Below are 15,674 nucleotides of genomic sequence, written 5' to 3' on the forward strand. Positions count from 1 at the left end.
CTGAATTTTCTTATGCATATTATTCAATAGGCACGAGGATAATTCAACTAGTCAATATATTTTTTTTAAAAAAGGATCGAAACAGCATAATCTCAAATTTGACATCATCCATATTAATCCATGTATTTTAACTACAAAGAAAAATTCAATGACCATTCAAGTTGAAATTTAAACCGTACATAAATTGTAATTTTCTTCTAACATAATTTATCTCAACTATTAGAAGACAAAATGCTTATTTGTGATATTATTCAATATTATCGAATTTATTGTCATTCATATTCATAATCCTCGAAATAATATCACAAATAAGCATCTTGTCTTCTAATAGTTGAGATAAATTATGTTAGAAGAAACCATTTGACAGTTTTTCTTTGTCGTAAAAGTCACGATAGAAACCTTCGGCAAAAGTGGGTTAACCAAAATGCTATAGCGATGATGCACAATACATATTTTTACAACGAATAAAATATACTAAAAAAGTTCCTACAAATTAGGGAGGAAAAAGGAACAATAAAAAATTAAAAAAAGGGCCTATTTTCACCGTCCCATATTTCTAACCCGAGGGGAGACTGATAATATCAGACATCATTGCTGTTTCTTTTCCCTCTTCGCCGGCCAGCAACTTTGGTATTCCATTCATAAAGAAACCAACAAGAACTCCGACTTGAGGTAAGTGTTCATTTTCTGGACATTTTCGACCACATATATACCATAAAGAAACAGATCAATGTAAACACGACGACCTGGACGACGTGATTCGATCCATTCTGTATGATTTTCTTGTTCAATCTTCTTACATTGTTCTTCACCCCTGCTTGAGCTTTGATCATCGTCATTTGCTACAAAACAAGTACAGAAAACATAAGTTAGAAACAATGTTCTTCACCCCTGCTTGAGCTCTCAATCTGTTAGATTGCACACAATTTGAAACAATGCAAACCCAGGACTAATTTTCTTCACCTTTTTTTTCTTTTAGTTGATAGTAGCTCTCAACATTTTAGAATGAGATTATTAAGCAAACGTTTGTTTTATTTTTGTTCCTATTTTCTTTCATTTTATCTTTCGACGAAGGGCAGGACTTGAAACTAGACAATCAATAAAAACCAAAAATACCAAAAACAAGTGGTAGCATGAGTTTATAAATAAAATAACAAATAAAAAGTAAAATTGCATACCAACTGATTTAGAAAATCACTCTGATACTTTGCTTCTGTCCCGATGTCTTGAGCAATCTGCACCAGGATAATTACCAAGTACCAAATATAAAAAGATCAAAAAATGGATCTCGAATTAAGAAAACGAACTGGAATATATAACCTGTAAATCATCTAAATTAGATTAAAATCAACTATGAAGAGTCAAAATAAGTCATAGGTCACAGAGTGGCAGATTCCACCATGCTAAATGAAGATCCTACAAGTTTGCACTTTGAACAGAAAAAATGCTGACCTGTTATCAGAAAAAAATCACTTAGACTAACGCGATAGGTGATTTAAGTGGCCCTTAACTGGGCATTTGACTTCGGAACCAGGAAACTAAACACAGACTTCCTTTTTTCCTCAATAAGAAACAAGATGAGCTTTCGTTGATAATATGAAACAAAAGGTGCCGCTCAACATTGGTGGGCATACATTTAGGCATACTCCAGCTCAGACCAAACTCATTAAAATGCTTAGCCCAACATTTAGAAGCAAACCGGCAAGTAAAAGAAACAATGCCCCTCATTTTCCAGATTTTGATGTTATAGAACACACCGGCAAATGACATCAGCAATCCCTTTCTTCAAGTAACCAACTTTCATGGAGGGAAAAAGTGAAAATATACTCAAAGGACGATACAAAGAAAAGAAAAGCCTTGGACAAAAATCCCCCCTTTTCAACACGAATCCATATTCACTTCATACCACTAGTCTGACATACAACTATTGAGCTAACAAGTGTCCGATGCGCGTCCAATAAGTATCAGAGTCTCGGAGTGTTCAACATGGACATGTTATCCAAAATAAAGTGTCCGTGCCTCTTAGTTCAACACTATATGCTGTGCCAAGATTATTCAAAACAAGTGACCAGGCAAAAACTTTATTCTTAGGATGATTTATTTTTCGGATGGCCTTAGTCAAGCTCCTAGGTAAGGGGGCTCTAGAAATGAGGAGGTCAAAGAAGGACATAATAGTATATTAACCCCAGGGATGAGGCTCAGAATATATTTTCTCAAGGATCTTTTGAGCTATCTACCAAAGTACATTTGGTGTCTCAATTATCAAGCCCTATGACATCTCAATCTTAACTTAATTTTTCCTACTCGCATCAATCACTTCATAGCCAGTGAGAAATAGTTGTGACTCAATTACATTCACAGCCTCTAAACACAAAAAAGTAATTTCTCTATTTATTAAGAAAATAAACCAGGCCCTAGACTATGTTATGTAAGATACTGTGGAAAAGTGCAACTTGCAAGGATTGAATTTTCACACAGCTAAGAAAAGATCAGTGTGGGCTTTAAACAAGTTGATTAAAATTTATACTTTTCCCACATTTGTAAATAATGACTTATTACAAGGATATGGTGATTGGGACTAATGGTCCAAAACATTATATTAAATATTAATGACAAATGAAACTCACTGAGAGAGAACAAGATTACAAGAAAGTAGGCCATAGTATACTACACACACGTATTTCTGGATGACTGGGAGTTGGAGCTTTGTTCCCTTATACCCAGGGGCACCCGCACCCACCCCAAGGCCCGGACTCAGAGACATTAAGGGTTTTTGATATTAAGCTCACCAAAAGGTTTGAACTTGAGATCTCTAAGCTAGTATGACCAAGAAACCCCAAGCCTTTACCAATTGGGCTATCCCTTGGGGGCTACTACACACACGTATTGAAGTAAGCTATTTAGGATCGAGCATCCAATTCTGTAAAATATGAAAAAGAGAAATATCCTAAAGAGGATACAAAAGGAAAATGTAGGTCACACGTGATAGTTCTTGTCCAAACTAACTTCAATTAACATATAAATAATTGAGGACATCATAGCAGCATGTTGGACCGGAGCTTTGATCAATTGAAGCACAAAATTTTCTTAACACCGTGTTTCAGTGCCAAGGCACTAGCCACGAAGTGCCTAAGCATTATGGTCTAACCCAACATGCATTCAAGACAATTTTCAGGGTATCATTCACACATCTCCTGGTTCCTATAAGAAGGTCCCGTGCTAGACAAACATCCTCATCAAATAGGGAGAAGGAGAGGAAGTTAAAAGAAGGAAGGGTGAATTTGGTAATCTGAAAGATGGACAGAATAAGCTGTTCAGTCTCTACACAAGTTGCTCCTCCCAAATAGGAAGGACACAGGATTAGCCTCCCGAACAAATATTACAAAACTTTAACTGTTGTAAAAAAGAGAATCATTCATAGACAATCTTGAAAATCCATACCCAGTAGGATTATTCCAAAGAGTATAATTTATATAGATATATTTGATATCGTTACACTTTCTTTCATGGCCATGAAACGTTTTGAATGATTGTCTTTTATGAAACGTTTTGAATGATGATGAGACAGAGACTAGAATTGCAGTAAAAAAGACTCGTAAATATGGATTCTGCTGGTCCCTTCTGCATCTCTTATAAATTTCCTTTCTTATTTAATAATAAGTGGTTGCATTTCTTATTCAAAAAGAAAGCGGAAAAGACCCACGAAAATCCACAGAAAGAAAATCACGCCTGTAGACACCATTATAATGAAAACCAAAGATAAGCACGCAGAATACAGCTATACCACGTGAAATGTATCAATCCACGTCGTACAGCTTATAAACTCAATTAAGAAAGGAACCACGTGCAATGCAAGTTCCAAGAGTATCATTACAGACAGATCAACCTCGAACATAGATGGCTTCAATATACTAGGAACACCAAATAAATCAGAGTGCTCTCGATAAAAGTTTAACTGCGTGTTCCAGTTTGAAATTCAATAACCTGAGTGCAAAGCTGTACGTAAGATTAATGTAAAACCATGGTACTTACAGTTCTAAGCCTCTTAACTTGGCTATGGAGACCGACGATCTCGTCGTCCAAGTCCCCTTGCATCGGATCGATCTGTAGTTGAATTTCATCGGAAGCAGCGGCCGGTCTGGTGCTAAGCCCCTCCCTGAATACCTCATAAATAAGAGACGAATGCACTTGAGCGACATGAACGAGTAATTATCATTCTCAACGTCGATTTCTTTTATATATAAAAGGAAATTCTTAACGTCGTGTTGGTCCGATAATAATTCAACGAGACGAATGATGCAAACTCGTGTGATTTTTGTAGAACCTCTAATTCCTGGAAATTTAATGGGAATTTCGCACAATAAAAGTACTAGTAAAATACCTGGAGCGATAAGGAGCGGCGTTGGCGTTGTAGAATGAACTACCGCCGCGAGACGAATTTGCCGCCATTAAAGAAGAATGAAAACCTGATCCGGAGAGAAGGAATCAGATCGGAAACAGACGAATCGCGAGAGTTGGTTTCAGTATCTTCGATCAAGTCGGAAGGTGAGCTCGAAGCAAATTGGGCTTTCTCTCCGATTCCAGTTTTTCAGAGACGCGTTGGCGTCGATTAATTTGTTTTCAAAATCTAACACGTATTTGGTTGCAATGGATGACCATTTGTTCGATTTTTCTTTATCAGAAAACCGAACCAAACTGGAAAGTTCCAGGTTTGACCGATCGGTTCTTCTTTGTTTGTATTTAAATTTGTTCTATGAGATTTGAATGAATATATATATCATTTATTATTTTAATAAATTACTTAATTGAAACTTTACCCGCACATTTATTATTATTTTGTTTATTTAACTTAATATAAAATTATGTGGTCGCTGTACTGGATTGTTTTTAATAACTACTTAAATGAAACTTGAAACCGTATTGATTGTTTCTAATAACTACTGAATGGATTTGAAAGTGGCATGTGGTGGGTCAAGTGAAATTTTTTCTAACTGAATTTAGATTATTGTTAAATAATTAATAAAAATTATTCGAAACTAAATTAATTTTATGTGCTTAATTTAAAAATTAAAATAAAATATTTAAAAACTGAAAGTGTGTGACGTTTTCTTTTTGGAACAATTTGGAGAACATGCTTTGAAAAATTCGAGCGGTACTATCACATTAGCTGCCTCCAAATATATTATGACACATAAAATCGTATTTCTAGTGTCAACAGATATCTCGTTAGATAAACTCTGCCCGATGAAAGCATACGAGCTAGACTGCTCATCTTTCGGACACTCATGCTTTTGTTTTTTTTTTTACTTCTTGAGTTTGGATTGGGTTCACTATTCTCACTGTGCTTGGAGATTTGTACATGCATTTTGTTGAATTTGAACCTCTAAGATCTATCAACAATTAAATTAAAAAAAATTAACATCAACATAATTTAGTGATTAAGATATATGCTATCCTTTATAATCAATCCTCGAATTTCCACATAGTATAAAATAGAGAGGAATAAAAAAAGAAATTAAAATTATTCTTATTTTAAGGTTTGTTTCATAACGTTTTCAATTTTATCGTCAAAACCTAAATATTTTATAACTAACATGTTTTTTCTTATAAACATTTTTAAAATTGTATAAAAAAAATGTAAAAATGAATTTATCGCTATAGAATTTTATTTTTATTTATTAAAAATGAAAAACTAAATTAAAATAGCGATAAATTCACTGTCCCGAGTTATAGAATTCAGGCGCGAAAGCACGGACGGCGGCCCGCGCGATCAACGATTGGCATCACTTCAGTCCCCTATCGGCAAGCGATGCGAAGCCTGCGAAAGCCCCGACAGAAATGCGGTCGCTACTGCGCAAAACCCAAGCGATGACTCGTTCGTTTCTCGCCCACTCGTTCTCTCTCAAACCGAATTCATCATCTATAATTTCTCATTCTTCTCGCCCTCTCCAAATTCCATTCTCCAAACTCTCCCAAGTTTGCTCTCTCTCCCTCTCTATAATTGTTGTCTGAATTGACTGTGCTGTCTATGTTGTGTCGCCTTTTTCTCTAACGAATTTCGTAGTAACTCTTGTTGTTAGGGTGTTTCTCGGCCATATTCGAGCTCTGCGTTTCGTTGGTTTTGCTCCAAGTCTCGCATTGAAGCAGCAAGCATGCAGAATTGGGAGTCCATTTCGTATCTTACGCAGCGGGAAGCAGCTGAGGTCGATGAGATTCTCATGGGTCCTCTCGGGTTCAGCGTCGACCAATTGATGGTTAGTGTTGTTACTGTTTGCTTCCTTTTTCTAGACGTTCTTTTACTGGGTTTCATTTTTTTTATTCCGGTTCTATAATGAGTTTCATAATTGGTCTCTTTCAACACTTAATCGTACTGAAATGGACATGTTGAAATTTTTGTGTACAGGAGTTGGCTGGATTAAGTGTAGCCACTTCAATAGCTGAGGCAAGCTTCGTCTTGGCATTTACTTTCGGTAGAAATGGTTGAAACTTAGTTGTCGGTGAAAGTGAATTGTATTTTTGGTAACGGTTTGATTTTTGTTTATCAATGATTATTAGCTCATTGGGACATGTTTGTGATCTGCACTGCAGCATTTAGGTCCCTCTCCATCTCTTTGGTTACAGCTGGATGTATGCATGTTAACGTACACTTACCAGTTACCATTGTTTTTTATGCGACTACTGTATGAATTATTTTATTCTGTTCTGCATTTTTCATTGCACTATATTTAAACCCTTAACGGGCGTCTCTCTTACAAGTTCTAAGTTGCCCCGGACGAATCTGTTTAGCTCAACCGAGTAGGATGAAGGAGGTTAAATAAAGTTACCAAAGACTAAAGAACTTTTGTTTTTCTCCCGAGTACTTGACAGGCTTACAAAGCCAGTGAGTGTAAGCGTGTTCTTGCTATCTGTGGTCCTGGAAACAATGGTGGAGATGGTCTTGTAGCTGCTCGTCATCTGTTTCACTTTGGATACAAACCATCTATTTGTTATCCAAAGCAGACTCCGAAGCCTCTTTATGCTGGTTTGGTTACTCAGGTTGAGATGCTCAACCATAATTGTAATATTTCCCGGCTCAACAACTAGTTTGGCTGAATTTCTAATTTGATTTAGCAATTTTGTAGCTGGAATCACTGTCAGTCCCATTCATATCAGTGGAGGACTTGCCTTCGGATTTATCAAAAGATTTTGACATTATAATCGATGCAATTTTTGGGTTCTCCTTCCATGGTAATATCTTCCTGCTTTAGTATTTTATGTCCTCCTGCTCTAAGTTCTCAAGATATTATTTCAAAGAAGCAAATCTTCAACATCACCATCAATTAGTCATTTTTTAAAGATGACCCTCAATTTGTACCATGGGATAGGAGATGTATTAATGGATTAGTACCTTGGAACTAACAGAAAAGACAAAGGACTATTAGGGAAGCAACCTTAAATGTTCTACCAATATCTCTGGCCTCTAAGGGCATATTATGTAAGATTATTATCTAGTAATTCTAAATAGCCCTAGCCATATAAATAATGGACCTACACATTATTTTATTTCATATCTTCCCTGATAGGATCACATTTTTTACTTACCGTGCCAATAGTTTCATTGGGTTTCATCAGTTGTTCAATTTTGCATATTTGTGACAAGTCTTATATTCTGTTTATCGTCTTTTTCTAAATTTGTAGCCCGAAGGCATTATTATATGGACACATTTCCCCTGTTCTTTTTATCCATAATAAACATGTCAATTTAATTTATTGCATTCCTAGAAGCATTTAGGTGATAATCCAGGCTTCATATTCGAACTCATCTACTTCACTGTAGCATGAAGTATATGGATTCTAGTAATGGATGAAGCTATTCTATACCCTCATTTTTGTATAAAGAGATTTTTATGGACGCTGAGTTTTGGCTATGTTATCTTATATAATACATGGTTTGAAAGGAATGCGAGTGTCTCTTGTCAGAAAAAAAAAGGAAGGAATATGAATTTTTCTTTTGGGGTTTAGAGGGGTCTTATCTCTTAGGGAAGGTTTGAAGTTCGACACATTCTTCACCTTTGTAATTTCTTGGAGGCTCTTTGAGTTGCCTTTGCCCATGTTGTAGTATGGCCTGATTTTTGTTCTTTCACTTATTAAAATGATAATGATCATGATTTTTGTTAAATGACATTGATCATTAAAAAAGAAAAAGAGAAAAGATATTAGACCAATACCTCATTTTAGTTCCTCTACTAAACCATTCATCATATTGATAGTCTTTTGTTATTCATTTAATTTTCAGGTGCTCCAAGGCCACCATTCAATGATTTGATCCAAAGGCTCGTGTCTCTAAACGAGTATAAGGAAGCAGATCAAAGATTTCCAGTTATTGTTTCTGTAGATATTCCATCTGGATGGCATGTTGAAGAAGGGGATATTAGCAATAGCAACTTTAAACCTGATATGTTGGTATGTTATTGTTTTAATTTACTTTACCACCCTAGAGTTTTTTGATGGCATAAATTTGTTTAAAAATCATCCTGAACAAATTTTATATAAATTAACCAACTTAATAGTCAAACAATGATTTATGCTAGGTTTCTCTGACTGCCCCAAAGCTGGGCGCAAAGAAATTCCATGGTTCACATCATTTTTTAGGTGGCAGATTTGTGCCTCCATCTATTGTGAGCAAATATAACCTTCATCTTCCTCCGTATCCTGGCACTGCGATGTGCGTTCGAATAGGAAAGCCTCCACAAGTTGATATAGCTGCACTTAGAGAAAACTATATTTCTCCAGAATTTCTTGAAGAAAATGTAGAGACAAATCCTATTCATCAGGTGAATACTAGATTCTTGTCAATTAGTAAAGATTCTCTTTTCTTCGGTTTTTGGTTATGTTGAGCTATTGTTACATATATCCTCTATCATAAAATTAAAACTTTTTTTTTTATTCCAAAGAAGTCCTTTGTTAACTTTGATGTTTCTTGCTGAACCCGTAGTTATCTTGCAGTTCCGCAAATGGTTTGATGAAGCAGTCACTGCTAATTTAAGGGAACCTAATGCAATGTCATTGTCCACTGCTACAAGTGATGGAAAACCGTAAGCTCAGTTTCTCTTTCTTCGGTGCTGTACTGATTGAAGATCTTCTCTCTCTATCTCTTCTTCTTCTTCTTCTTCTTCAAATTTTCTTTCTTGTACTTTAGACTGACTTGATGAGCCACTCTATGCTCTAATAGTGAATAACTCAAGGGTCATGGGTTTGAGCCTTTAGGTGGATTTTTAAAATTATTTTTTTCTCCCTACTCTGAACTGAGGCATGCAAAGTCTCCCTATAGAGTAGTAGAGGAAGGTCCACTGGAAAAAAGAATGTCTTATGGAGCCTTCTTCCTCAAGGTCACTGAGTGAGTCACAACTTTTGTGCTTGGGTGAGGAGGGTATGCAAGGAAAGGGGCAGATGGGGTTCCCCGTGAGAAATCTTTCCATAACTCAAATGGTTAGGACAAGCTTCTGGATAAGGAATAGATTAGGAGAGGGGGCAACAGTCGGTAATGCCTAAATGTTGATGTTCTCATCCGTAGTTGTTGGTTTTTCAGTTCCAATATAAGCCTAGTTATTATTTGTCAAACATACTAGTCCATCCTTTCCTTTTTCTCTTAGCATTCCTCAATGTTTATTCCTTTTTAGAATCTTAGAAAACCTTTGTTATCATCCTTCTTCTGATGCTTTTGTGAATTCTCTAATTCTGAATGCTTTTGACCTTACCTATTTGGTGTATTCATGAAATAACAGGATCCCCTGTAAATTCTCCATTAACCTATTCATAGTTAGTCTTTAGGTCCATCTGAATCTAAAATTATTAGTCTTCATGAAAAGTCTCCTGTTCCATACCAAAAATAAAGGAAGCAAGAAAGAAATATTATTTATAGAAGTGATTGACCTTTCTGGTTCACATTGCCACTTTTACCTTTGCTTCAGATCATCTCGCATGGTTTTGCTAAAAGGAGTTGATGAAGATGGTTTTGTCTGGTTAGTGTGCTAGATTACTATCATGCTACAGCAGACAATTTCGTCCCTGTGCCTTAAATAACTCTTCTCTTCTTGTGGCATCATTATCTGCAGGTACACAAATTATGAAAGTCGGAAAGCACATGATTTAGCTGAAAATGCCCGTGCTTCGCTTCTTTTCTACTGGGAAGGTCTTAATAGACAGGTGAAATAACAACTTTCAGTTTCAGTTTATCTTTATAATTATTATGAGGTGAAAATTTCATTAGGGAGGCTATTTTTCTGCCTGTTAAATTTCTCGAGCAATGTACAAGTCTATCTACTTGATTAAATCCAGTTAATCAGCCTCATATTCTTGAGACCTAGTGGTCAATCATAGGTTCTGCTTGCTTCTGCCTCACAGTTCTGGTAAGCAGCTAAGTGGTGGTTTGCTCTTATTATGGAATATATTGTTAAGTCATGCTTTCTACTTCCATCTGGTAGAATTTGTTATTATTTTAATAAGAAAACTGGTGTTCATAACCATAAGATGAATGAAGGAACAATAGAACGCCACAAAAAGAATGGCTTGGCCATGTATCTATAGTATAGGTTTTTTTTTTGGCTCCTTTCGTGCTGAGCTATTCTTTTGTTAGTTCACTTGTACCTTTTGTTGTCTCTTTAGTGAAAGCCTAATTTTTCATTAAAAAAGAAAAGAAAAGTCAAGCCTACATAGTCTGAACAAGAAGAAAAAAAAGGGATGAAGTATTACAAAAGGTGCCTCTATTGGTGGTAATAAAAATTACGGATAACTACAAATAAGTCTAAAAGTATGAGACAAAAGAGGCATTATAGTGGGTGAAGTCTGAAACATCCACCAAAGAACCCTCAATGCTTGTAAAGATCATCCTATTTCTTTCCAATCATATATTCCACTAAATTACAAATAAACTTGCTTGCACTAACGCCCTCTCTCTTGAGAAAGGAGGATGTATGAATATGATAATTTCTTCCATCATTTTAAAAGAATGAAAAGTTGAAGTTTTTCTTCCTGCTTTTGTAATTCATTGGTTCAATGAAATTAGTTTCTTAAAAAAAAAAAATACAATGAAGAAATGGAGCTTGGAAATTCTAGAAGTCTGCTAGAATCAGCACCACTACCTCAGTAGAGAAAGAGCACCTTGATTACAGATGACTTTAAGTCTTGACTCACCGCCTTCTTACAAAGAGCACACCATTTCAGGTTAAGCAGGAGAAAAAATTTTTATGGATGATATCACTAGTGTTAATCCTTCCAAATGCAACAAGCCAAGAGGAAAACTTTAGTTTATGGAATTTGACCTTCCAAGGCTTAGTTAAAAACAAGTGGGATGAGATGAGACAAAGAGAAGCAGAACCAGTCGAGTAGACAGATTTGCTAGAGAAAAGGACCGAGGGATCAATAGTCCATATGTAATGGTCATTGGACTTTAGACATAGACTATTGGCTAACGGGTAACTACAGCACCAACCCCTCTGTTAAAAAAGGCTCTTCGAAAATGAAAATCACAAAGATTGTCATAACTTGTCCACTGATCTTCACGAAATCTGATTCCACTTTCATTCCAGATATAGGAAATAATAAAGCTAAGGAAGCGAGAGAGATATTAAGGGTTCTTAAAATTGCCTTTAGACTCCTTCGCCAGAACCCTAATCATTGGGGTGGGCCTCGTGCTTGCTCACTACTATTTTTCATGCCATTGGGCATGTATGTTAAGTTCAAAACTTGTAACATTTTCATTTGTTACCAATTCCTACTACTATTTTTCATGCCATTGGGCATTTAAGTAAGTTTAAAACTTGTAACATTTTCCTCTGTTACCAATTCCTTCTACATTATAATCCCTGTACGTTGAGTTCAGCCTAGAGCAATCAGCTTTAGAAAAATTAAGCTTTTCATGATCTTTGTCATTTCAGATGGTCTGTCAAGAACAGGAAGAAACATTGCATTTGTGGCCATTGGTAGTGTAAAATTGTAAATGCGTATTTAATAAAGCCTCGGATACATCAACTTGCATGCTAAAACTCTTATGGTTTCAAATGTATCTTTGAATTTGTCTTGAAATTAATGCATTTTATGCGAAGAAGTAACTTTGATTATCTTGCACTCTTTCTTATTGAAGAAAATCTTCTTCGATTATCTTGCTCTCTTTCTTATTGAAGAAAATGTTCTTACACTCGTCATTAGCTTTTAGCAGTTCCCATACTCCATAATGTTCATCTTGGATGCTTTCAAGGCTACTGTGGCAAATGCCAGCTGGTTGCCTTCATCTAGATTTTACATGAAGGCAATGTAAATTAATTTACTTACTTTATAAGATAGTGTCCGATTGTAACTTTCTAGGTAAGAGTGGAAGGATCTGTGCAGAAAGTTTCAGAAGAGGAATCTGAGCAGTATTTCCACAGTCGTCCTCGTGGGAGTCAGCTTGGTGCAATAGCTAGCCCTCAGGTCTGTATCAATGTATTCCTTATTTTGTAGATAATCAAAATGATGATATTGCTAGATTTATGATGTTGCTTTCTCATTCAGAGTTCTGTTGTTGCTGGTAGACATGTTCTCATCGAAAGATACAAAGAATTAGAGGACAGATTCTCGAATGGGTATGTTAACTTTTAAACGTCTTGTTCCCGATAATGGTCAAGTGGTTGATTTATCTTGAGGACTAACGAAGATGATATCTGATTCAGTGAACATACATATTTTTTTCAATACAAATATTTTTTTAATAATTCCGTTTAAGGAAGATGTTACAATTAAAATCATGTCCTGTTTGCAGAAGTTTTATTCCAAAACCAAAACACTGGGGAGGATACAGGCTTAAACCAGAGCTTTTTGAGTTTTGGCAGGGGCAGCAATCTCGGTTGCATGACAGGTTATTTTCACCCCTCTAAGGACAGGTGCTTTACTAATTCTCCAGTTGTGGTGCACGTCATTGGCCAGTAGCTACGTAGCAGCTGCAAGATTTCTGTAAATTTTTGGGTCAAGTGGGGTAAACCGTTTCTGAGTTTATGGATTAAGTTAGTACTTTGATTGGCTAACGGTCAGAACTCAGAACATTTCACTGGGTATTTGGAAATATTATAATACTATTTATTGCTTTCCACAATGTCTTTAGAAACCGATTCAGGCGATTTGAAAGAGAATTTTCAGGGCATGAACTCACTCCAAAGAACTTGAGAGATTTTTAAAATGTCCAAGAATCCCTAGATTTTTTAAAGAGAAATAGACCACTTTTCATTGAAGATATGAAGGGGGGGTAGGATAATCTACAGGAGGGGGGGGGGGGGGGGGGGGGAATTGTACGCCAAGAAAAATGATATCCTCCCACATATTCCCTTTTTATGGAAGAGCTTTTAGAAAATCCTGGAATTTCTTTCCAATGCATAATGAATTCAGAATTTCTAGGAAGAAAGCTTTCAAACATCCTGGAATTCCTTTCCAATGCATGATGGATTCAGAATTCCTAGGACTCAGGTGATTGTTTATTTTCCTGGTCTTCCTCTTTGGGTTTGGTGGTGGAACCTTTTCAGAATGTATGTCTGTGACAGTGCTTTCCTAGAAAAGAGTTCACAGAAAATTCTGACTGGTCATCCTTTTGAAAAGAAAGCCAAGACTTTGTTGATTAATGTCTTCAGAAAGCTTTTTCAGCTTGAAAGAAATAGAAGAACTTTAAAGGGTAGAAATGTTCTTTTCAGATTTGGAGAGGGGGTTTCTTTTGTTGTGTCTGCCTGGTGTCTGATTTCTTAAGATCTTTGTAATTTCCAGTTAAGGGTAAAGTAAATTGGGGAGTTTATTTTGTGAGCTATTTTGGGCCTTTGGGAGATTTCTTATCTTCCTATTCCTTTGTTCCTCTTTAGAAAAATTCTACATACAACCCCATGCTCCCAAATGTTGAGGATAGAAATATAAAATGTGGATGTCAATAGATGATTCTGACCATTGATTAAAGAAAAGCTTAGTTTCATTGTTATATTTATATCTATTGCCTGTGAATGTTCACTTGAACCTATGAGCCAAGTGTTCGAGCCTCTAACTCCACATTTATAATGCTATATTCTTATTGAACTCCTGTAATTTGAACCTATGAGTCAAGTGTTCGAGTCTCTAACTCCACGTTTGTAATGCTATATTCTTATTGAACTCTTGTACGTTTTAAATTACAGATCTCACAGGTATTGTATGCTTGTATTTTCGACAGGTTGCAATATTCCCCTTGCGAGATAGATGGTAAACGGGTTTGGAAAGTAGAACGTTTGGCTCCCTGATTGGCTCTCTCTCCATGATCTTGGATGTGGAATTTCATCATTCATGTACCTTTTTAACATATCGTGCTTCCTTTTTTTCCCTTTCGTGTTAGCGTCGAGGTTGCTGTCTAATATTCAACTGTTGCGTGATTTACTGAATAAGTGCAATATTTACAGCTGCCGTTATACTATATGCTCATGGAATTTCTTTACTGCTATAGTATTTCAGGAAGCACAATTTTAAATGATATAAACACTAACCTTTACAATCTAAATGCATATGGACAGGGAAGAGGGAATATAACATCGACCTATGGCAACCTTTTTTCTCTTCCTTTGGTTGGGGAACCAGCGTATTAGTGATCCATCCTGGTCTAGTATAGAATGAACTTATAATCATAGAATCAACTTGAATCAAATTTTATAAATTATAGATTCATAATTCTAGTCCATTTCTATTTTGGGTGTAATAGATCTATTAATTCTTCGATTCTTCTTATTAAGAGGGATCTTAAACTAACAAATAGATTCCAGCTGCTAAACTTAAAGGAGGGAGCTGTATTTGTGGTTCACTTCCTTGCATTATGTTCATGGTCCACCTTATTAAATTTTGAGAAGTTTTGCCCAATTCAAGGTCAGCCTCGAGAGACCAAAGTTGAACCCAATACTCTAAAGGGTTGGGGAGAACGGTGTATAACCTCGAACTTTGGTATCATTATTCTCATTTCATCCAACACCATTTCTTAGGGAGTGAGCACTTTTTTTTCCCAAAAAATTTTATATCAGTACTTTTCCAGGAGGGATCAATGGAGTGCAAATAAAGGTTGAATGTGGAACACATTTGTTTATGCAGATAATGGCATTGACGATGAATCTCCATTAAATGAAAAAAGAAATGGTCTTAGCTCATTGATCTGATTTCATTGAATTGGAGAATGGGTTTCATGTCGTTGTCTCTATTGTAATGCCAAATATTTTCTGGCTTGCTTCAAGTTCAGCCTGCTGCTGCTGCCGTGGCTTCTAGAAAAGGGTCCAATCCAATGCACTGCTTCTGAATTGATTGCCTCTCGGAACTTGATTAATTTTTTACCATCCCAACCCATTTTGTGTTTAATAAGTCTGTGAACTTGATGCTTTAAGAGGATTTTTAATCTTTATCAGGTATTTGAACTTTCTATTTTGTGTTTAAGAGGTATTGTTGAATAGGTTAGGGATCTGTTAAAGTTTAGGGATCTATTAACCTCTTAAAATTAAAGGACATAATAGGCACAATTGAAAGTTGAAGGACATTTTCGGCACTTTCTAAAGTTTCACGATCTATTAAACATAGTATTGAAGGTTCAATAATTAAACTTGTAATCTTACTCAAACAAGTCATCTAATAAGTGCATAGTGAAAACGACTTGGGAAAGTGATATTTAGAATAAAAAC

At 35.9% G+C, this 15,674-nt stretch overlaps 2 protein-coding genes across 5 annotated transcripts; one reads left to right on the top strand and one right to left on the bottom strand.

Moving 5' to 3' along the window:
• Window positions 1-400: 400 nt before the first annotated feature.
• On the bottom strand, window positions 401-4,672 carry LOC111025681 (bet1-like protein At1g29060). Its single transcript, XM_022303601.2, has 4 exons — window positions 4,382-4,672; window positions 4,033-4,156; window positions 1,179-1,235; window positions 401-842 (listed from the first exon to the last, which is right to left on the bottom strand). The coding sequence occupies exons 1-4, from the start codon at window positions 4,447-4,449 to the stop codon at window positions 681-683; spliced, it is 411 nt and encodes a 136-aa protein (XP_022159293.1). The 5' UTR covers window positions 4,450-4,672; the 3' UTR covers window positions 401-680.
• A 1,049-nt stretch (window positions 4,673-5,721) lies between these two features.
• Window positions 5,722-14,455, top strand: LOC111025403 (pyridoxin (pyrodoxamine) 5'-phosphate oxidase). 4 transcript variants are annotated; one of them, XM_022303334.2, is made up of 14 exons: window positions 5,723-5,976; window positions 6,081-6,254; window positions 6,404-6,442; window positions 6,868-7,035; window positions 7,122-7,227; window positions 8,276-8,442; window positions 8,571-8,813; window positions 8,986-9,074; window positions 9,951-10,001; window positions 10,095-10,185; window positions 12,343-12,447; window positions 12,529-12,599; window positions 12,776-12,896; window positions 14,198-14,455. In XM_022303334.2, the coding sequence occupies exons 1-13, from the start codon at window positions 5,839-5,841 to the stop codon at window positions 12,888-12,890; spliced, it is 1,557 nt and encodes a 518-aa protein (XP_022159026.2). In that variant the 5' UTR covers window positions 5,723-5,838; the 3' UTR covers window positions 12,891-12,896; window positions 14,198-14,455. The 4 variants fall into 4 exon arrangements, with proteins under 4 accessions (XP_087975932.1, XP_022159026.2, XP_022158981.2 ...); XM_022303289.2 differs by having other exon boundaries at window positions 12,776-12,871; XM_022303384.2 differs by having other exon boundaries at window positions 5,836-5,976; window positions 6,065-6,254; window positions 12,776-12,871.
• Window positions 14,456-15,674: the final 1,219 nt, after the last annotated feature.

Source organism: Momordica charantia, assembly GCF_013281855.1.
Source record: "Momordica charantia cultivar OHB3-1 chromosome 11 unlocalized genomic scaffold, Mcharantia_2.0 BLBB01000011.1, whole genome shotgun sequence".
NCBI lineage: Eukaryota > Viridiplantae > Streptophyta > Magnoliopsida > Cucurbitales > Cucurbitaceae > Momordica > Momordica charantia.

Bases quoted from the DNA above. Each gene is read 5' to 3' on its own strand.
- LOC111025403 (XM_022303289.2), top strand. From the start codon at position 5,839: ATGCGGTCGCTACTGCGCAAAACCCAAGCGATGACTCGTTCGTTTCTC. The intron at 7,036-7,121 runs GTTGAGATGCTC...GCAATTTTGTAG, and splicing joins ATGCTGGTTTGGTTACTCAG to CTGGAATCACTGTCAGTCCC. The intron at 10,186-12,342 runs GTGAAATAACAA...GTAACTTTCTAG, and splicing joins GGGAAGGTCTTAATAGACAG to GTAAGAGTGGAAGGATCTGT.
- LOC111025681 (XM_022303601.2), bottom strand. From the start codon at position 4,449: ATGGCGGCAAATTCGTCTCGCGGCGGTAGTTCATTCTACAACGCCAAC. The intron at 4,157-4,381 runs GTATTTTACTAG...TGAGGTATTCAG, and splicing joins GCCGCTCCTTATCGCTCCAG to GGAGGGGCTTAGCACCAGAC. The intron at 843-1,178 runs GTATGCAATTTT...CTTGTTTTGTAG, and splicing joins GTGATTTTCTAAATCAGTTG to CAAATGACGATGATCAAAGC.